The sequence below is a fragment of the Trichosurus vulpecula genome, chromosome 4 (genome assembly GCF_011100635.1).
Source record: "Trichosurus vulpecula isolate mTriVul1 chromosome 4, mTriVul1.pri, whole genome shotgun sequence".
NCBI lineage: Eukaryota > Metazoa > Chordata > Mammalia > Diprotodontia > Phalangeridae > Trichosurus > Trichosurus vulpecula.
The window spans coordinates 65,198,358-65,221,888 of record NC_050576.1 but is presented as its reverse complement, the minus strand read 5'-3'; the positions used below and the strand labels follow the sequence as shown (position 1 = coordinate 65,221,888).

The window sequence follows — 23,531 nt, the reverse complement described above, 5'->3', positions numbered from 1 at the left end:
ATTAGATTTTTATCAGTAATGTCATATCTTATTGACACCTTTATTCTTTCAATCGCTATCTGTGGAATGCCTCGTAAGTGTTGACTACCATGGAGTATATTGGAAATTCAAATTGGTTTAAATTCTGGCTTTGACACTTCCTGTACAATCATGGGCAAGTGATAGGATTGATCGTTTTAATTCTGACTTTTCTCATCTGTAAAACAGAATTAGTCATGTTTGTACCAACCTATATTAAGGGGGGCTGTTGGGAAGAAATTAGTTTGCAAACCTTAAAATACTATATCAATGTAAATATAAATACAGTTATTATGATTATACCTTCTTGGTAGCCTCAGCCATCATTTTGTTTGATGGAGGGATCTTACACAGTCCTTTGTGGGGAAAAGAAAGGATTTAATATCAGTTATAATGGATGCTTGGCTTTTCCTTCAATTCAATTAAAATCAATAGCATTTATTAATTACCTACTAATAAAATGAGTACTGAGTTAGGTGATGAGAGAAATATACTTCCTCCTCACCTGTGCTTCTTAGAATCTCTAGACTCCTTCAAAACTCAGCTCAAGTACTACCTTCTACCTTTTGTGAATCCTCTAGCTGCCAGGGCCTTTCCCCCTTCCAGTCATTGTTGTTCAGTCATTTTTCAATCGTGTCCAACTCTTCTGTGATCCCATTTGAGGTTTTCTTGGCAGAGATACTGGAGTGGTTTGCCATTTCCTTCTCTAGATTAGGAAACTGAGACAAACAGGGATAAGCAGCCTGCCCAAGGTCACACAGCCGCTAAGTATCTAAGGCCAGATTTGAATGTTCCTGACTCCAGGCCTAGAGCTCTATGCACTATGGTGCCATCTAGCTGCCTTTATTATTTTGTATCTAGCTCCATGCATACAGGTTCTCTCCCTTGACACAATATAGGCTTCAATTCTACTGTACTGCCTAGTATAATGCCTGGCACAGAGGTAGCCCCCAGTGAATGGTTGTTGATTGATACACAGATTAGATACAACATAGTTCCTTCTCTCACAGAGCTAAGAGGGTAGAAGTTGTGACTCATGTGCCAATAACTACAATACAAAATGATGCATAATTCAGAGAGATGAAAGTGAAATGCGTAAACTGGGGGAGGGGATCATTTCCAACTGGGGAGATCAAGGAAGGTTCTCTGGAGGAGACAGCTGTTAAGCTGGGCTTTAAAGACTAGATAGGACTTTGGCTGGCAAGAGAGAGGTAGTTATTTCTTTTCTGTAGGCTTGGTGTCTTCACATCGCTTCCAGTGCTAGATTCAGTGAGTCTAAGGAAAAGATAATATTATCATCCCCATTTTACATATGAGAAAACAACACTGGAGAAATGAAATGACCTACCCAAAGTCACACAACTAATAAGTATCAGAGCTGGGGTTTAAACCCAGGTCTTAGCGATGCCAAACCCAATGCCCTTTCCATTAAGCTGAGCTAATAGCGAGGTCCTGGAGGAGGTGGGAATTACAAATACCTTTTATTTCTATTATAAAAAACAACAACCACAAGCTTTAGTCCTACCAGTAAATAATCTGAATTCTTAAAGTTCAAAAACATGGGTTTTTTTGGCCATACATTACTGTTATGTTAAATGGAGTACTTAGTTTTTGAAAGCATAAGGAAGCTACTTTTAAAAAGAACTTCACAGCATTGATGGCACATTGTAGTAAGTACTTTGCCTGAAAAAAACAAACCCAGCTCTATAACACTGTCTTGTACAGCAGAGGTATCAAAAATGAGACCTCAACTACTATAACACAGAAATGGGGCTGAACTACATTAAAATGTAATTGGGAAATATTTAACAAAATAAATAAAAATACAATAGAACACAAAAATGTTAATATTTGGTTTTCTAAGTCAATATGTGACCTGTAGGGATCCTAATGTACAGTTTAGTGACCTTCATTTCTATTCGTGCTTACATAGTATGCACAGAGTATACAAAGCTGGTTTAAAGTGTATGTCACAAGAGAGGTACACAGAAAGAAACCAGGAAGCATGAAAATACAAACCCTTAATAGCTTTTGATAGAACAAAACAGCATTGGTGGCAGGGATTGAGAAAAAAGAACTAAACTGCATCTTGAATGGGTGGATCCATAAAAAGTTCCCCAATGTACAATCATTGGGATCATTGCTATAGGACTTACATTACATTTTTCCCTTTATTGCAGAACCTACATAGAGTCTTTCCATACAAATATATATAAGAAAAAATATGTAAAAAGTGATTTCACCTTTGGAAAATAATCCTAGACACTGGTATTTTTACCCTTAACTTTGCTTTAGCAGACTAGTTCCAGAAAATTAGCCTGGAATCCATGACAATTAGCTTTAACTCTGAAGTTTCATTCTGAAATCACAAACCCCTATTGTGCCTTTCCTGTTCTCTCACTCATGCTGAACACATTCTTTGTTCTCATTGTGACCTCCCAACCCTTGATTCCTCCCTCTTCAATTCTACCTTTGCCACTCAGTCTTCATGTGTTCCATACCTGGTCTTTAACTCAGCTGTTCATTGCTTTAATGATTTATCATTAAAATTGCTTATCATATCTCACCTTTAGTCATTCCTGAGCTAGTAACCCTCATGATTTCACTTCTCTGCACCTTGTCCCAGGCTGCTGAGTATGGCTGGAGAAAGCTAGAAGATTGAGCTTTCTGTCACTTGACTATATTATCTCAGCTGAGATTTCATTGCTACTAGGCAATCATCCTATTCTTTAAAGGAATCTAGAGCTAAAGGCTAGTGGACAGTTAGACAAAGATACATGGAAAAGCTTGCATTACTTTCTGGCAATGGCTCTGTCAGGAGGTATATGATAGTGTGATGAGCATATGCTGTTATGCAAGTAGGAGTAATTGAAGCATGTATATATTTGGCTGGTAGGGACCAGTTTTTCACATGTCATTTTTCAGGGTGACAAATTTGGGGAGCAGTAGATGTTCCTTTAAGTATAGCAGTTCTGAATGTCCACAGATGTGTATGGAATGTTGGAGCCAGCTAGACAGAATTGTAGAGAGATCATCTAGTCAATAGTACAGCAAAGGGACTTGGAACCAGGAAGACTTAGGTGCATATCTTGTCTCTGACACTTACTAGAAATGTGATCCTGGGTAAAGTACTTGACAATTCTATGTCCCAAGTTCCCTTGAGAAAAGAAGGCATTGGACTAGATGGTTTCGAATATCCTTTTTTTCTTCTAAAATCGATGATGCTATGGCCCTAGTCCAATCCTGTCCTTTTGTATTTAAGGGAAAAAAGTCCCAGAGAAATAATTTTCCCAAGGTCATACAGTTAGTAAGTGGCATAACTGAAAGCAGAATTAAAGCCCTAAGAATACAAGTCCTCAGGGCCTTTCTATCATGAGAATCGGTATTTTATCTTTCCTCCAGCATTTCCATGAAAGAATGGCCCTAAGAAAATGAGGAGAAAAGATTTTTAACTATCGTAATAATGAATCAAGTAAAACCTCATGAAAAATAACAAAAGCTAGCATTTATATAAAGCTTACTATGTGTTGAGACAAAATATAGAAAGTCTAAATTACTGAATATTTTGATGCTTTAAAAATATTTCCACTTATGTACAATATCTGAAACCGGTCAAATCAAGCTAGATCTACTAGAATGAATGCTCTACTTCTAGGCAGCTAGGTGGTGCAGTGGGAAAGATGAGTGGGCATAGGGTGGACCAGAGTTCAAATCCCATCTCACACACTTACTAGCTGTGTGATCCTAAACAAATGACTCAGTCTCTCTCAGCTTTAGTTTCCTCATCTGTAAATTGGGGATAATAACAGTATCTACCTCCCAGGGTTTTGTGAGAATTGAATGAGATAAAACATGGCTATTATTATTATTGAATAGACAAGAATAACACAAATGGCTTAGCAGGGCACTGTTCTAAGCAGTTTTATTTTTCCTATTTATTCCAGGGGCAGCTGGGTGGTGCAGTGGATGGAGTGCTGGGCCTGGAGTCAGGAGGACTCATCTTCCTGAATTCAAATCTAGCCTCAGACGCTTCCTAGCTGTGTGAACCTGGGCAAGTTGCTTAACCTTGTTTGCCTCAGTTTCCTTATCTGGAGAAGGAAATGGAAAACCATTCCAGTATCTCTGCCAAGAAAAACCTCAAAATGGGATCACAAAGAGTCAGACACAACTGAAAAATTATTCAGTTTATTCCATATTTGAATGGGAAAGTGTCTTCAAGATTGAGAAAGCAATTTATCCCCTTAAGTTGGAAAAAATGTCCATCAATATCATGTGTACATTATTCAATTGTTTTTGAAAAATGTCTCTTACCATTAGCCCTTTGTTCCTTTGATTACCAAAGTCTGTTTGGTGTAAAATGACAAGGAAGCACTAACTTTCCAATTGAATTAGGCAATTTATTAGGAATTCTGGTGATTAAGAGAACCCACTCACCTTTGAATACTCTTGTGGCCCAGCGGGCCTGGAGCTCTGTACCAACTATGATGGAACCTTGCAAACCAAGATGGCCAATGAGCGCCAGAGTTGCCTTCTCCAGGTTTGAGGGGAAGATAAATTTGTACATGAAGAGCTTGTTTTTACAGAATTTTTCCATAGGTTCTTCAAGGAAAGGAAGAGAGTATGTGTATCCCGTAGCAAAGAATATAACATCAATGTTCTCTTCCACAGTCCCATCTTCAAAGATGGCAGACGTTTCTGTAAACTCCTTCACATTGATTTTCATAGTGACAGCACCACATAGGATATAGCTGGGCAATTCATCATTTGCAATTCTCTTTTGTTGCCGCCTGTATTATAGAGAAAAAACAAGAGCTTTTACTACATGTATACACAAACAGGTGTCCAGTCACATTCAACTAACAAGCTGGTTAATTTAGTGAATAACAGCCACACATTGTTTTGAATGAATTGACCAGTTAATTTAGCCAAAACATTTGATAGCTCCATAAAGACAAAACTTGGGCCACTGTCCTGAGTATATTTTGTTTAATAGAAATAATTTTGAAAAAAAAAGTTGATTGCTGATTTATTAATTAAGAGCAGTTACCCTTTCTTCTTTTGGTATGAGTGATTGAGAAAGGCAATGGAAGCTTTTCTTTTAGACTTCAAAGGTAGAATAGATGACTTGTCATTTCGAAGACTTCAGCTCAACCATATAACTTAGCTTAGGTACAGAGAGCCAGGACATTCGAAGGATATAGTATGTTGTGGCTAAAGAATATCAGGTTATGGACAAGAAAGTGTTAGGTACTTGATATATATTTGTTGTATGAGATTAAAGTATAAGTCCCACCCTTGATACTATGCTTTTTCAGGTTCCCAATAGTTATTGCGATTAGCTGAAACATTAATAGGAAGTTGGACCACTTTCAACTCAATTACTGCACATTTTATACATCCTAAGGGTCTAATTAAAATAAAAATTTGTATATTGAGCCATGCTGCTTCCTTCATTTCCAGTATGAATGCAGACACATTGTTTCCACTAAATTTTTTCTTTTGGGTCAAGTATGTGATAAAAGTTTTATTTAAGAAACTCCATCATTACTACAAGAGCATTCTGCTCTTGTTAGTGTGTATGTTAACTAAAATTAGATGTCTATTAAAATACCCTTATATATTATTTTTAATATAACTTCATATCTCCAGTTTTTAAACCAAACTGGAGGCAAAATGATACATGTAGTGGAAAGAACACTGGATTTGGAGAGAACTTTGACTTGAGTCTTGGCCCTGCAAGTTGCTTTCTGTGTGCCTTTTGCCAAATCATTTCATCTCTCTGGCTCACAGTTGTCTCAGCTAAAATGATGGGGTTGACCTAGATGACCTCTAAAGCCCTTTCCAGCTCTAAATACAAGGTGTCCCAAATGTCTTGGTGCAGTTGTAAGTTATACTGCACCAAGACTTTTGGGATACCCTGTATTATGACAACAGAAACCCAAATAGATATGACTACCTTCACTCACTGATTTTGTCTATATATGCTACACATTTTGTGTCAATCAGCTTAGGACTCTTCCAAATAAATTTTATATATGCAAATTTCTCTCTCTTCTCTCATTAGCTTTCAGTTTCTCAAGTTAGTACTTTTACTTCTTCCAAAATAAAATTCAACTAGGCCAGGCCTATCTTAAACCTTGAGTGCTATTGTCAAAGTGGCAGAAGTGAAATTAATAGAAACATAGATAATGAAAACATTAACGTGAGCACAAGTTTTGGCTTCCTCACATGAAAAATTAAGGAATTAGATGACTTCTTTTCATAAACTAGATTTTCATTAAATAAAAAATAAAGTACCCCTTTGGAATACTCAATCCATAATTCTTATGGTTAAACCATTTACGCATGTGCTTCTTCCCCATCCAGTTCATGATGGCTGAAGGTAAGGAACGTGCAACCAGATGAAGAAACCTTGTTGCTTGAATCATATGAGTGGGGTAGCCATCATCAGAAAGACGGCTATCGACCCAGGCACCACTTCTAGTACTGAGAAACACCTAAAAGGTAAGGCAGGATGGATAAATGTATCATTTAGTGATTTTGTACTTTTCCCCGCTGATGCCATACGTTTCCTTCAGTGCTTTCCAGTTTTCTTAATGGTACTGAAGCAGATACTTATCTTGATCTCAAAGAGAACACAGTTGAAAGACTTCTGCAGAGATGAACAAATGGGCGTCTATGACTTGGATGGATCTGTGATCTTACTGATGTGGAGTCTCCCACCCCCAGTGCTACAGAATATAATTAGGCTATGCCTTTTCTTCTTCTGTTACTCTTGTTCACATCCTCCCATAAATCTCCCCTATGGGATTATCCCAGTGTTCAAGGGTCTTCCCTTAGTTCTATTCATATTATGGGAATCCAGGGAAGGACCACGCAATGGATATTAATGGAATTAGTACTTCAGTCACTACTTTATGAATAATCTTGATCTACCTAATACATTTCTATAAAAATGGATCAGCTCAGGCATCCTATAAAAGGGACCTGAGCTTATGTTGCTTAAATATTTTTTTATTGGTATCTGTTATTTTTATGTCACATACATTTCCCAATGTACCCACCTCCCCCAACTCTGAGCAATGCTGTGTAACAAAAAATTTAAAATGGGAGGGAAAGGTTAGAAAAAACCAACCAATAAATTAAAAAAAAATGACATTATATGCCAGTGTTCTACACCTACTGTTCCCCACCTCTACAAAGAAGCAGGAGAAGGTACCTTCTCCTATCTCTTCTTTAGGGCCCAAGTTTGGTCATTGTGTCATACATTTCAGTCTTTATTTTACTTTTTGACAGTTTAATTTCCTCTCATCTGGTATATCACCATGACATAATACTTCTAGGAATATAGTATAATATAGTGACAAGAATAAGAACAAAAATAAATTATAAGAGAATAATATGATAGTGATCTATCCCAGGACCGTTTCTCTCTGAACTCCATTGAACTAAATTGAGAAAAATGACATGATGTTGGTAACGACAACAACAGTAATAGATATTTACTTAAGGATGTCAATTTTACATCTATTTTCATCTGAACTTCATAACAACCCCGTGACATAGGTACTGCAGGAATTAGACTCTTTAAATCACAGGATCATAGATTTCATGCTGGGAGAGATTTTATGGGCCATCTAGACCATCCCTCTAATTTTACAGATGGAAAAACAGAGGCTCAGAGAGGTTGTCACTTCAATGAAACAGAAATTAAAAAAGCATTTATTAAACACCTCCTATGTATCAAGCACTGTGCTAAGGGCTTGGAATACAAAGAGAAAAGTGATACGGTTCTTGCCCTGAAGAAGCTTACAATCTGATCAGGTGGGACAACATTTACCCACACCACACCTCTCCCTCATTCCACCTCCATGCAGTAGAAACAAGATCATTTTGGAGGAAGGCTCTACAACCAAGACCATCACATTTATCCATAGTCACAAAGATAGTGAATGTCAGAGGTGGGATTTGAACCCAGGTCTTCCTCCACTAAACTCCTACTCCAAAGCCTCATGATGTCATGAAGATGGCCTTGACTTCTTGAAGTTTGTGCCAGCAGGATACAGACTCTGAGAAAGGCTCTGAATACAGGCCTAGCACAGTTTGTGTTCTGAGGACCATTCTATCCAAAGGTGGAGCGACTCATCTTTCCCAGTTTGGATTCCTAGATAGACACTGAATTATTTTCTACAAAGCAATTCACAAACTGTCTTCTAAGTATAGTGTTGTATTGTCAGTGGAGAAGGTACTCTCAATATTTCAAGGCAAATGAATTGAAAAGAGAAGGTTTTGATCAGCAGATTCTAGAGCTATGAATTATATTTTTAATGTCTGTATTTGTTAGAAGGTTCCACATTTTGGTGAATCCTAGTGACTACAGGTGCCTTCAGAGAGATTCACTGGGGCTGGATTTCCAGCCAATTCAGCAGTTTCCTTAACCGAAGCTGATTGGCTCATGATTAAAAGACCATATTAATGAAGCAAAGGTCATATGATTTTACTCTTTTTATGGTTCTTTATCTTTGGTTTGTTGTATGTCAACAGTCCACTTTTTTAACCTCAGACTGCAGTTTCGCAAATACCTGCAATAAGTTAAGAGGGGTTGAGAAATATGTAAATATGGCCACATCAAGGTTTGCTGTTGATTATAACCCTTGATACACATACATTACTCATATCTTTTTTTAAAAATAAAGGTGTATATGGAATATATATTTGTATATATGTACTCTTATGTTATATATATGTATATACATATATACACACATATACACATTTTATTGTGGCATCTAGGTGGTGCAGTGGATGGAGTCTTGGGCTTGGAATCAGGAAAACCTGAGTTCAAATCCAGTCTCAGACACTTAATAGCTGTGTGACTCTGGGCAAGCACTTAACCCCTTTTTGTCTCAGTTCCTCAGTTGTAATAGTGGAACACACTGGAGAAAGAAATGGCAAAGCATTCCAGTGTCTTTGCCAAGAAAAGCCCATGGATGAGTCCATGGGGGTCAAAGAATCAGACATGACTGAACAATGACAACAACAACGACATATTCTATTGCTGCCTATAATTTATATCAATAGGAAGGATTTGTAATCATACAATCCTGGCCTGTTATTTGAAATTATTATTCATCTTCCTTGGGCAACATGAGTGGATAACTAACAGGCATGACTAAGCTGGCTCCGTCCCAGAAGAAACACAGACTTGGTTGTGTCTGTATTTGGATGTTCATCTCCATATGCCATAGATTAGATGATCACAGAGGCATATTAGTCTTAGTAGCCTGAATGTAATAATTACTTTCAGTATTTTTCCTGGATAGGATTGGGAAGAAAAGGGTCCGCCTGACTCTGGAAATCACCAAGTGCCCTGGCATCAATGAAGTGTTACCAGCCTGACACTGAAGGCTTTACTTCTTGCTAGGTGGGGATTTTTCATTGATTAGAAAGGTCTGGGAATGCTTATAATAGCTATTCAAATTACCAGATGGGGCAGCAAGGTGGTGCAGTGGATAGTTTGCCAGACCTAGAGTCAGGAAGACCCGAGTTCAAATATGACTTCAAACACTCATTAGCTGTGTGACCCTGGGCAAGTCACTTAACCCTTTTTGCCTCAGTTCCTCATCTGCAAGATTAGCTGGAGAAGAAAACGGCAAACCACTCTAGTATCTTTGCCAAGAAAACCCCCAAAAGGGGTCACAAAGAGTCAGACATGACTAATACGACTCAACAACAACAACAATAACCCGATATATTTAAAACCATGAAAAATAGCCCTTGTAGCAATACAGTAGGTACTGCCTGGGTTTTACCTACTTTTTCTGCCACACGACTGAGTTCCACTGCAATATCACCGCCAGTATTCCCCAGACCAATCACAATGACCCGTTTACCCTGAAAACCTTCTGGACTCCTGTATTCCTGACTGTGTAGGATCTGTCCTTGAAACTTGTTGATTCCTGTGAGAAAATCAGAAGGTGGGGTTTAACTAACACAGGGCTAAGTGTTAAGGTAGGGAGGAGGTGGTCTAAAAGGTAGAGATGAACTAAGGTCAGGGACAGGCTTGTTGATTTCACTAAATGATTAATGGAGGAAGTACAGTCTCTGAAGCCTGACATCCCTCATCATACTCTGGCATCTGGAAGAGAGGAAACTAAGAAAAAAGCCACCCTCAGGGAAATATTAGGGCATATGCCTCAGCCTCCAAAGGTAATTTCAGTGACTCCAAATGATTTCTCTAAATCCACGCCTAAATACTCTGACTACTCACTACAGTCTCTTGAAATCTTCAGCTCTACTCAAGGCTGAGCTCAAGTACCACTTGAGTCACTTTCCCTCATTCCCCAGTTGTTAGCGTTCCCTACCTCAAATTATTTTGTATTTTTTTTTCTATTTACTTTTATAAGTATGACATAGGTGTGCATAGGGCATGAGCCAGCCCATGTTCTATGTAAAACTCTGGTGTACATGGTGTTCCATCCTTTAGAATATAAGCTCCTTGAGGGCGTCTATTTCTTCCCATTGAACATAATTCCTAGTACATAGTAGGTGCTTTAAAAATTCTTAGAAGGGAAATTAATTTTGAGCAATGGTGATATTATTGGAATAAATGTATAGTTTTCCCAGGTGACTACTTTAAAGGGCCAATGCTTATTTGAGTGCATAACTCCCAGCATGTTTGTTTAAAGAAGCCTTTGATGTACAATCTTATAGTACCTTTGTATGATATCAATTATAGGTGTAATTGTTTTTATGGAATAGACATATTCCTGAATATCAGTTAAAATGAATATAATTTTAATTCATATGCCTTTGAGGGTTCTCTTTTCAAAGGAATGCTTATAATGTCAATAATTGAAATGGGCTGCTTATGATGTAGTAGGTTTCTTCTGCCCCCAAACTGGAGGCCTTCAAGCAAAATTTAGATCACTCCTTTTGTTGGGGTTTTATATAGAGGAGTCTTATTTGGGTTTGGATTGAATTAGATGACCTCTGAGGTTCCTTTCAACTCTGGGATTCTGAAATTTGTTTTTATTCAAGTGTGATTTCTTAAAATTGCCTATGTTCTACTCAGTTAATTTAAAGTATTTTTCTTGCATGATTACTTTATTTGGATACATATGTGAAGGATCTTTTCTATTGGCATTCTTTCAGAAAAAACCTAAAATCTATAAGAGCTTGGGAATCTCTGTGACTGTATGATACCCAAAATGTTAATGTTGGACATGTTAATATGTCCAAAGTATGCCTTAATATGTCCAAAATAGAATTCCTTATCTTTCCCACAACCTACCAAAAAAACCAAACCAAAACTAAAACACCAAAATCCAAACAAAACCTAGTCCTTCTCTTAAATTCCCTGTTTACGTAGAAGTTACCATTATCCTTTGATCCACCTAGGTTGGCAATGCTGGAGTCATTCACTCCTTACTCATCCTCACTCCCCATATCCAGGCAGTGGCTAAGCCTTGCTGATTCTACCTTCACAGCATCTCTTACATTCATCCCCTCATCTGTATCCACACAGCCTCTGCTCTAGTTCAGGCTTTACTATATATTGTTATTACAACAGTCCTCCTCCAGTCTCACTCCTCGCTAATTCATCTTCCATGTGGCTGCCAAACTGTAATTCTGAAAACCTAGATTTGACCATGTGACTCCAATTTAAAAAAATCTTCAACGAGTCCCTATAGCCTCTAGGATAAAAAACTAAATTTATTAGCCTGGTATTTAAAATCCACCACAAAATGATTCCCATCTACCAGAGTTATTCCATTTTAGACCCATTCATACATTCTTCATTCCAGTTTCCTTATATTACATTCTATTTGTCTTTGCATCCCAGGTGTCTAGCCTGACACATTGGCATATAAGGAGAGGCACTTGATAGATGCTAAACTTTGTTGACTAGCTGACTCACCAGGAAAAGACTCCAAAGGCAAGCGGGGATTCAGGTAGTGTCCTGTGCAGATCATGACTGCATCAAAGACAGCTGTGTCGTGCTTCCCATCTGTCTCTGTCACCACATCCCATTGGCCAGTGGCAGCAAAGTCTTGGCGCTTTGTTACGCTGCTCACAGTGGTCTGAAAAGAAACACAGAGACCTCTCTCCAGAGAATCCAAGGCTAGACACATTACACAGTGGGATCAATTCAAGAAAAGTCTCCAATCACTCAAAACTTTTTTTATCGTTATTATTTCTTTTATTTAATATATTTAGTTTTCACTCAAAACTTAAAAAAAACACAACCAAATGTCAAAAAAATAGTTTTAATATGTAATTGGGGAAAAAATAAAATACATATTCAAAAAGTAGGTAACCTCTAAGGTCCAGCTTTTTAAAAAACAATTGTTTTAACATATAATTGTGGAAAAATTAAATATACATATATATACACACATATGCATACACACACTATGTATACACACTCATACATATACATACATATAATACACTATATATACACACCACATATATAGTGTTATATATATGTGTATGTATATGTACATATGTGTGTATTGTGTATATATGTGTATGTATGTATGTGTGTATAGAGTGTGTGAGTGTGTGTGTATGTGTGTATGTGTATGAAAAGTCTCCAGAAACAAGATCTGCGACTGTTTAGTCACAGTGGGCAGAATATTGCTGAAGGTTCCATCTGGGCAAGTTGCACTTGGGAGACCAACAACAACGAAATATTCTAGACAGAGTATCTTACACATCAGGGTGTTAGGAAAAAATGTTTCTCCAGGCAGGACTTGTAGTTTTATATTGAGGTCTTCAACCAATTGGCTTTCTCCCTTGAACATTATAACTGGATACATTATCAGATCAGGTTACTTAGTCATATTTGCTTAACTTTTTCTTTGTTACAAATAAATACTTGTTGAATGAATGAGTGAAAGAAGTTTATATTAGGTAGAATGTATTAGGGAAATGACTGTGGTGTTTAAAAAAAACAACAACCCCAAAAGGTATCAATAAAAATGGGAAAAAATTAAATTGGGGAAAAGAAATTAAATACAGCTTCTTCTTTGCTTCATTAGCATAGATGGAGCACTGGATGGCTTAGCTGACATTTACAATTTGCTCAGATTTCTATTATATAACTTTGGTTAGTTGATCCACATGCTTATTCCAAGTGAGAGTTTGAATGGAATTCACAGGGACCAGACTAGGAAGTCCTAGGAGAGATGGTTTGAAATTCCTTTAGCTTAAGTATCTATTTCCTTCTTCTGAAGATGCAGCATCTCTACTGTATAGATTTGAAAATCAACCTCTCAAAAAGAACCAAACAAATCAAGACATGAAAGACATGTTGGGACATGCCCTAGTTTTGACTAAACTACTACCAGGGTGAAAGGAAAGGATTAAAAGATTTGGAGGAAGGGTCGGAAATGCTGATTTTGAACAGTCAAAGCATGAAATATATCCAAAATTTTGGGGAATAATCTTAACTATTTTGCTACTTCTTCACTCATCGATCTAGGGAGAGGTACTGGATCTATGATTTTATTAGTTTAGGGAACTTCCAGGTGAAGAAATCCCCTCTACCAATGCAAGTTAACATTTTGTCTGTGTCTAGTAGTTACAGAGAATTGCCTAAAACAGCCAAACTCCAATAGAAATAGATCCCTGCAGGCCACATATTGACCTAGAAAACTATAAGTTTACATTATCTATGTTTTATTGTATTTTTATTTATTTTGTTAAGCATTTTCCAATTACATCTTAATTTGGTTACTGAAGGCACAAAAAAACTTGCTGCCCACCTGTGGCCTGCTCCTGTTTGCCACCTTTGGCCAACAGTACTGAGAGATTAAGTGATTTGCCCAGAGCCAGTTTGTGTCAAGAGTAGGACTTGAATCTAAGTCTTCCTGGCTCTGAGGCCAACTCTATATTCTCTATGTCATCTACTACCACATAGTAGGTGCTATATAAATATTAGCTATCATTTATTATTATGATTATTATCATGATTATTATTATATACATTCAGATAACTCATTCATACTGTTTTCATTATCTTCCCAGCTGACTATGAAGCCATTTGCTCCCCTTTATTCTCATTTTCTAAGGTCTCTTACCTTTAAATGGATGTATTTGAGAAGGTCAAAGTGTTTGGCATAGGAATAAAGGTACTCCATTACCATAGTGTGCTTCATGTAGTTGGGAAAATCTTCTGGGAAGGGGAAGTCACTATAACATGACATCTCCTTGGTGATATTAGTCACTACCGATTTGTAGACTTTGGTCATCCCATGTCCCGTAGTTTCCTATGGGAAAGGGAAAACCAAAAGCGTTCAAACCTTTTGATCCAGTGATGCCAGCTTTGGGCCTATGCTCTGAGGTCAAAGATAGAAACAAAGGTCCCATATATCTCGAAATATTCATAGCAGTGCTTCTTGTGTCACCAAAGAATTAGAAGCTAAGTGGGAGCCCTTGATTGGGGAATGGCTGAATAAACTATAGTATATGAGTGTAATGGAATATTATTGTATAGTGAAAAATTTTTAAAATGAGGAATTTAGAAAGACACCTAGAAGTTGTATGAACTGATACATAGTGAAGTAAACAGAACCAAAGTAACAGTAGACACAATGATTATAATAATGTAAATTAAAACAATATTAAAAGTAAATTGAATGCTGAACAATTATAATAGATCATCTTCCACCTGGAGAATAGGAGCATACCGCCTTCAGCCCCACATTGAGGTGAAGTATTACACAGGTAAAAGGTTGTATATTTTGTCAGACAAATTCACTGAATCGATTCTTTTTTTCTGTTTTTCTATGTTACAAAGAAAGGGTTCAATTTCAGGTTGGGATCAGTAGAGAGGGGTGGTAATGATGGTATTGTTTTAAGAAAGTATTGATAAAATGTATTAAAAATAAAATGACAGGCTAAAGAAATATGAGTGGAAAAAGTGACAAGTAGGATAAAAGTCAGGATGTCTTCAAGCAAATCTATATCTGAATTCTTAGGTCATTTTCTACTGGGGGCTTCCACTGGGGCCCAGTGAGCTCAGCCCTCCATCCCTTTCAATCTTAGGAAAAATCTTGTGGTAATATCTGAGGGTGTAGATATAAGATCGTCCCTCTTAAACAATAAGGAAAGTGACTACACTCACAGTAAATTTCCACAATCCCCCAATGTCATCACTTCTCTCAAAGCAGGTGGGTTCCAAACCCTCTTCCAAACAACCTTTGATGGAGGTCAGGCCACTCACACCAGCTCCAATTATTGCTACTCGCTTGACCATGGTCTCCTGTAGCAGAGGAAGATGAATTAGATTTTTGTAAGGCCCTGGGGCCAGAAAGGAGCCTTTGACATAGAACAAATGAGTTTCATGAAGTTTTAAGTACACCTTGTATTCTTTGCATGACTCATTACCTCTGTGACCCTGGGAATGTCATTCAAGCACTCGGAGTCAGTTTCTTCATCTGGAAATGAGAATAACATAGCTCCTACCTCAAAGAAGTGTCTATGTAGAAGTTTGTCTGCTCTACCTCATTTCATCCACTTAACTGTGATGTAAAGTTGTTACAGACTGTACTTTCCATCTGTTATAAGGATTGATGAGTATATAAAGAGCTTGTTGGCTTCAAAGCACTTGTATGAAAATGAACTACTAATGTAATTTATTAGTTATGGCAGACCCAAGCCCAGGACCCAGATCTTCTGACTTTCAATCTAGTAGGTGTCTCCCACCCCCAATATACAATGATCATAATTTCTTGCTTTGACTTTGTAAATTTGCCATTTTTTTCTAAACCAGCTTTTCTGGGATTCTGTAGCACTGTTCCAAATCCTGCTAAGATACCTTCATTTATATCTTACCCTCCAAGTTGTCAGAATTCCTGTGCAGTAAGTACAGAAGGAATTTGTGAAGTCCCTTCTAGCTCTAGCAATAAGATCCTAAGATCCAATGATGCTCATTGGGGTGGGTTGAATGGGGTGAGTTTAGCATTCTCCTGAGTCCTCAGAATCTCTAAGCCTGGTTAAGCCCTAGAGCAAACCTGGCAGAAATGGGCTTGAAAGAGTTTCCCTACGGGGCAACCAGAATATACGCCATCTTGGAGTGGGTGGGAGGGTAGAAACGGGGAGAAAATCCGTAATTCAAACTCTTGTGAAAATCAATGCTGAAAACTAAATATATTAAATAAATTAAATTAAAAAAAAGTTTCCCTGCTCTTCTAGTCTAAATCTGATTTTTATACCCTATTCCTAAGAATTCTGAGGCACTGTACTGCCTAGAGTTTACACTTATTTGACTGAACATAGCCCCATATAAATTGTAATCTGTTCTAAGGGCCTGGGATAGGCCCTCAAAAATCTCTGGTGGCTTCTCTAGGCCAGGAATACTAACAGATACTGACCTTAGCATTCTCATACCAGGGGTAAATATGCTCAACAAAAATTTTTACTGAGCCATCAGGCAGAATTTCAGGTCACCATGGCTTGCCCATGTGATTGATCTCAAACAAAAATGTCAAAGGAAATATAGCATTAACCAACATAGGATTGAGTAAATGTCCAATTAGCTGCTGAGGATAGTTCTGTCCTGTCCTGCTTCTAGTCCTTCCATGAGCTGGGATTCAGAAGTGGGGAGGGTGTGAACATCATCCTGTCATTTTACTGATTTCTTTAGGGATGATATGAGCAGCACAACCTGGAAAATTGTGCCTTTTTGCCTTGAATTAATTGAACAATAGAGAGGAGGTCAGACATACATTATACATAGCACATTTCTAAACAGGGTTAGCCCTTTAAAAGATAGGTTCACAGGATTCTGAGCTGGAGGGGGCCTTAGGAATCATCGAGTCTGACTTCCTCACATTGCAAATGAAAAAAAAACAGGTTGAGAGTTACTCAAGGTCACAGTAAGTAATGGTCAAGACAGACAGACAGACAGACAAACACACATACACAGAGGGATAGGGAAAAGGAGGGGGACTGTATCTGTGATTTCTTTGACATGGAGGCCTCCTGGGTAAGGAAACTCTACCAAAGCAGGTTGTCACCTTCTGTCCAGCTTACAGTCTTCAAAAAATGCCTAAAGCATCAAAAAGTTAAGTGATTTGCATGAGAACACAGAGAATATGTCAGTTAGGCTTGAATCCAAGGCTCCTGGGTACTAAGGTCAGCTGTCTAGCCACTGTGTCTGTCTCTCTGTCTCTCTGTTCATTTGCCTGTCTAGCTGCCTCTTTTCATTCACCTAGAGCAAAAAGACCTGAGAGACCTAACCACCTCCCAACTATTTTCCAAATAAAAACACTGAGACCCAGGTAGTTTAAGTTGCTTGCCAAGTTCACACAGGGAGTGTCAGAGACAGGAACTCCTCCCACAGTGCTACCATTCTATGGTATCTCCCTGCTCCCCATTTTCAATCCACCACTCCTTTCTAGCAAAATATTACATTACCATCTTGGCTTCCCTTGCCTCCATTTTTACCCCATTTGATTGTTCTGTCCTAACTAAGTGGAAGTGACAAAAGACGAGCCTGCCTCTTACAGCTACTACCTGCACACACAGTAAGAGAAAACACGTTAAGGAACCTAATGAAATAATGCATTTAACCCACCTTTACGAAAAGTTGACCAAACACTTACCTTCTTGGCATACAGTATTCGGTGTTCTGTATTCTGATTGTGTATTACCTCTGATTTCTTAAATTCAAAGGCAAAAGTCAGGTGAAAATCAAAACCTCAAACGCCAGGCACATATTGGTAATGAGAGAAAAAAAAAAAGGAATGGAGTGAAGACTCTTGGCAAAGTACTTTCTGGTCAGCCTGGTTTTAAAATCAGACTATAGGCAGCAGCAGGAGCAGAAACCCCCTGCCCCACCCCCCTTCCACAAAAGATAGGGTGTCTTCCTCAGCTGTTCAGGCAACCAGCTTTAAAACTTCCTAAACCACTTGGAGGGTAAGTGACGATTTAGAAGTCAGTAATGTGATTGGATAATGGGGGAAAAACCCTCCCCCTTCCTCTTTCCCCAACCCTCTATCTTTACAGTTTCCGAGAAGCTGGAGTTTCTGGGCAGTTGCATGTGAGCAGCGAGCTTCTAACTGTGGCCACTAGAGGGAGCAGAATTCCCTTAAAAAAAAAGCCTGTCTGATGTACTAGGCAGCGCTTCACTCTCAAGCTCAGGTTAGAAATAAAATAGAATCAGAGCAGGGGGGGGACACCTGATTCCAACACCTTCTTTTTTTTAATAGATAGGAAACTGAAACTGACTTGTCCAAATGAGACAGGTACTCTGACGCCCAATTAAGAGTCCTTTGACAGAATAATCAATCAACGACCATTTCTTAATTACCTACTATGTGCCTAGCACAGTGCTGTGACCTAGAAAGACAAAGACAAAAATCAAACTGTTCCTGGTCTCTAGGAGCATACATTCAGTTAGGGGAGGCAACATATCTAAACATATATACCATATACATTAAATAAATGCAAGGAAAAATCCCTACCATAAAGTTTGCCTTTATTGGAATATTAGAACCAGAAGTCAATAACCACCTAAGCTAAGGGATTCAGAGAGTTTTTTGGAGTTGTGATGCCCCATTGGCAGCTCTATTTCCTGCTAGCCCCCAACATTCAAAAGTACAGTAGGCATATTCATCAGAAAAATTAAAGCGAAGCAATGCAATGATTAGATTTTGAAGAATTTTTTAAAAAATTTCTGATGATTAAATTTTTAAAAAATTTCAGATGATATTTTTGATTTATTTTGTATTTTCTGATGATTCTTGGCTCACACAGATGCCTGAAATTGCTAGATTACTTATTGTCCCATCTCTAAAAAGTACGAAGATACTTTAGCTCATTAAGACCCAAAAAAGTCTAAAGGATAACCTACAGGGAAATCTTATTAACTCAGATATTTAAACTTGAAGGGGCTTTTGAGGTCATCTAGTTTGTTCTTGATATTTTTTCAGATGAGACAACTCAAGCTCTTAGAAGGGTAATACCTAAGATCATATGGCTAGTTTGTGACAGAGAGGACACTGTAAGCCAGTTCTCTTGGTTCTCATAGGGATCTTTCCAATTCCTACTGAAGTTAATAACTGAGTATAAAGGTTGACCTTTGCACATGTTTTAATTATTATTTTAAACTTGGACATTATACTTGCTCCTTAGGAAAAAACAGAGCAAAGGTTTTTCCAAACACTTGAAGCAGGACTATTAGTGCAGTCTCTTGTATTATATTGAGAGATTATATAGGGAAGAAAATTTATTGGCTGTGCCTGCAGGGTGGAAATTTATTTATTAGATTGTAAGAGGCCACTTTTTGACTGGTAAAACCAACTGTTATGTAAGAATTCACCAAATATCCCAACTTAAGCAAGTAAAATATTTTTAATCCCTCTCCCTCATCCTTACCTATAACAGGTAGGATTGTGTAATAGAGAGTTAATCTTAAGACCAAGAAGACCTGGGTTCAAGTCTTGATTCTGACACATAATGGCTATGTGACGCTGGGCAAGTCATGTACTCTCAGTGCTCTATAGGTAACTCTTTTAGACTATAAGTTACAGAGAAGATACTCACCTGCATTGTTAGAGGGAGCTTCCTCACCATGGGTTTCCATATGTCAGGAAAACCATAGGTCCCTATCCTTATCCTTTGACAGGATCTACAAAGGGATATGACTGCTTATGTTAAAATGTGCAAGAGTATAATTAGAGTAAAGATTCGGAACTAATGTTCACCTCCTCATGGAAAGTGGTCAGGTGCCATATTTGTTAGGGCTCATTCTAGTCCTAGGCAATTGTCTGGGGATCCACCTTATAGATGCAAGACACCCAACATGTGAAGGAATGAATGAAAGGCCCCGAGTGAATGTTGATATATTTATTGCACTGATAACGCCTTAGAGGATGGAGATCTACTCAGCAGAGTTGGGCTAAATTAGAAATCTGGCCATGAATAAATTTTGGCACCTTTGATTTTTGTATGAAATTAGGGGGAGAGTTTTACAGAGTCTGATTAGGTCTTTAAGAACCATGTAAAAACCATCTGCTATTTCTATCAAAACAAGTAAAATTCATTAAAAATAAGGTATATATTTTTTAAATTGAAGGAAATCTATTTTATTTTTTTCCTTCTCACACTCCATTGGAAAAAGAAAAACAAATTTCTTGTAACAAATACTCAGTCAAGGAAAACATTGCCTCATTGGCCATGCCAAAGAAATGTATCTATATCTATATATCTCATTCTGCATTCTAAATACACCACCTCTCAGAAGGTGGATAGCATGCTTCATCATTGGTTTTCTGGAGTCACAGATAGTCATTGTGTTTATCATATTCTTATGACTTTCAACGTTTGTCTTTACAATGCTGTTATTATTGTATAAATTGTTCTCCTAGTTCTGCTCATTTCATTCTGCAAAAATTAGTTGATAAACATTTATTAAGTATTTGCTATGTTCCAGGCTCCGCGATAATATCAGTGGAAGAAAGAAATTGTTCAGTTACTCACAGAAGTCACTCAGTATGCTGGAGGCAGTTCTTGGGGTGTACTGGTTCCACATAAACCAACATTAGAAGGACAAAGACTTCCAAGCTATTCTAGTGCCTGGCATTCATGGGAGAAAAATTATTGCCTCACCTACCCTGCCCCTGGGGATAGTACCAAAACTAATCTGCATGTTCAAAAACATATTAGCCCCTTATTTTCCCTCCTTCTTTAAAATTTTTTTCTAGTTATTTAATTTATCCTCAGCTCAACTGATCAATCTGGTCTCCATTTCCACCCAGGGTACCAAGTATCCTGAGAAGAAAGGAAAAATGAAAGTGTACTAGAAGTGTCTTGGTATTGATAGTCACTGGGAAATACCATTCAGAGAAACCTAGGGCCATATCTACTTAGATACGCTGGGCCCATATCTATTTAGATACACACTGCTTCCATCACTGCTCACTGCCTTCTCAAATCATCTTGTGTTTATATACCTGCATACACACACATACACATATATATGCACAAACACACATAGACATATACATACCTACAGACATATGTACACATGTGAAGGCTCTAAACATACATATCTAAATATACATAAAATGTATCTACATGTGCATGTGATTTATATCCTCTACTTACATAAAAATATACACATACATATGCATGTATATACACACACGTATATACACACTGGAATTCCGACCAGAATAAGCCTACATATGTATTGCTCAGTCTCAAACCCAGGTTGATAACTTGTAGAACTTAGATCAGGAGGGCAACAATCAGACTTTTCCCTGAATGAGACTGTTTTGGGAGCACAGAGAGCTTATTTGTACCTAACCTGAGTTGTCCTATAGATCCTAGAACACAACACTCAATACTCCTAAAAAAGCAGCGGTATACACAAAATATATACAAAGTCATATACAAATATATGTATGTATACACACATATACATACGTACATGCACACCCACACCCACACACATATCTATATACAAAGTCGGCCCAGATATTTCCTCCAGAAGTTTGAAGAGTCAAGCTCTAATATTAATTCCAAAGTCAGAAAGAAGGCTGGAAGAATGAGTGAACAAACAAAAAAAAAAGACTCACTATAAAAAGCTATTAAGGTAACAGGGATGCTCAAGACACACACACCTAGAGGAAGAGAGTGAGTCCAAGACATGGACAAACAAAGCAAGAAAAAAAGGCACAAACTTGACTAGAATTTCTAGAACAGATGAGGCAAGAGAGTTTTTAAATTTTTTTTTTTGTAAATGACATGAGAACACTAAAGGAAAAAATTAGAAATGAGAAAATATAAGAAAGAATTAGAAAGGGAATTAGCAGTTTGGCACAAGAGATACAATACCTTACCCAAACAAAATTAGAATAGAGCAAGTAGAACATAATGACTCCATTAGACAATGAGAAATATTTTTAAAAAGTAGAAGACTAAACAAAGAGAATAAAATATAAGGTATTTTGTAATAAAAACAATTTACCTGGAAAAGAGATCAAAGGGAAATAATTTAAGAATCAATAGACTACCTAAAAGCCATGACCAAAAAACCTGCCTAGTTATTATACTTCAATAATTTTTCTCTTAAAAAAACCTCAGATTTCTTAGAACCAACAGACAAAGTGGAAATAGAAAGAATTAAGTGGTCACCTCCTAAAAAGTTTTTTTTTTTAAATCATGGCAAATGTGTTGCTTAACTATATATGTTTGTGATAGGGGAAGGTAGATTGATATTGATTGAAAAATAAATTTTAATTTAAAATCTATTTTAAAAATAAAAATAGAGGGTAGACTTAAATGCTGGCTAGAGATGAGAAGGATGCTCTGGTTCACCAGTCTGTGTCTAAATTATTACCACAACAATGCAAAAGACATTAGATTTAGACTAATTCCTCATGCCACATATCAAAATAAGATCATTCACCACATCCCATTACCAGTTGTTTTGACTTTTGTCTTACACCTGGACTTCCATCATTCTGGAAGAGAGAGTGAGGCTGATGAGTTTGTGCAAAGCTGCCTCACTTAAATCCAATTCACACTCAAGACATCACCCCATGATGTCATTGATCCTCTTTGAAAACTATCAGGCCACACAGTATATATGTACACCTAAATAAATGCAAGATAATTTGAGAAGGCAGTGAGCAGTGATGGAGGCAGTGTGTATCTAAATAGATATGGGCCCAGCTTATCTAAGTAGATATGGCCCTAGGTTTCTCTGAATGATATTTCCCAGTGACTAGCAGTACCAAGACACTTCTAGTACACTTTCATTTTTCCTTTCTTCTCGGGATACTTGGTACCCTGGGTGGAAATGGAGACCAGATTGATCAGTTGAGCTGAGGATAAATTAAATGACTAGAAAAAAATTTTTTAAAAAAGGGGGAAAATAAGGGGCTAATATGTTTTTAAACATGTGGATTAGTTTTGGTACTATTCCCAAGGGCAGGGTAGATTAGGCAATAATTTTTCTCCCATAAATGCCAGGCACTAGAATAGCTGGGTGAATCTTTATCCTTCTAATGCTAGTTTATGTGGAACCAGTACGCCCCAAGAACTGCCTCCAACACCTTGAGGAACTTCCACGAATGATTGAGCAATTTCTTCCTTCCACTGATACTATCTAAGACCCTGGAACATAGCAGGCTGTTAATAAATATTTGTCAGCTGACTGATTTTTCTAATTTAGTTAAACTGTGTTTGCTTTATTATGAAATTAGGGCTAAGCTGTTTTTGATGTTTAGACCTAAGTAAGGGCTTTCCCCAATGGAGGTAGAGTTGAGCTAATTAAAAATTTTAATCCTCTTCCTTGAGTAGACTCCCAGAGTATGACAATCAATCAGTGTTTATTTAACACCTGTGATGTGTCAGGCACTGTGCAAAGTGCTGGACGAGAATACTGTGTTTGGGAAAATGCCCATACTCATACCACATGTAATACTAAAAAATGGATACAATTATGAAAGATCCCTGAACAGAGCTTTGAAGGACGATAAAGATTCAGTGAT

General features: G+C 37.6%; 1 protein-coding gene across 2 annotated transcripts; it reads right to left on the bottom strand.

Moving 5' to 3' along the window:
- Positions 1–290: 290 nt before the first annotated feature.
- On the bottom strand, positions 291–17,948 carry LOC118847613 (dimethylaniline monooxygenase [N-oxide-forming] 4-like). 2 transcript variants are annotated; one of them, XM_036756156.1, is made up of 8 exons: positions 17,634–17,948; positions 15,152–15,289; positions 14,106–14,294; positions 11,939–12,101; positions 9,835–9,977; positions 6,316–6,515; positions 4,453–4,805; positions 291–374 (listed from the first exon to the last, which is right to left on the bottom strand). In XM_036756156.1, exons 2-8 carry the CDS (start codon positions 15,281–15,283, stop codon positions 316–318), a joined length of 1,239 nt encoding a protein of 412 aa, XP_036612051.1. In that variant the 5' UTR covers positions 15,284–15,289; positions 17,634–17,948; the 3' UTR covers positions 291–315. The 2 variants fall into 2 exon arrangements, 1 of the variants encoding a protein (XP_036612051.1); XR_005010220.1 differs by lacking the exon at positions 291–374 and adding an exon at positions 5,066–5,229 and having other exon boundaries at positions 4,713–4,805; positions 17,634–17,905.
- Positions 17,949–23,531: the final 5,583 nt, after the last annotated feature.

Bases quoted from the DNA above. Each gene is read 5' to 3' on its own strand.
- LOC118847613 (XM_036756156.1), bottom strand. From the start codon at position 15,283: ATGGTCAAGCGAGTAGCAATAATTGGAGCTGGTGTGAGTGGCCTGACC. The intron at 6,516-9,834 runs GTAGGTAAAACC...CTTACCTTTTAG, and splicing joins TCAGTCGTGTGGCAGAAAAA to GTGTTTCTCAGTACTAGAAG. The intron at 375-4,452 runs GTGAGTGGGTTC...TTCCCCACAAAG, and splicing joins GGCCACAAGAGTATTCAAAG to GACTGTGTAAGATCCCTCCA.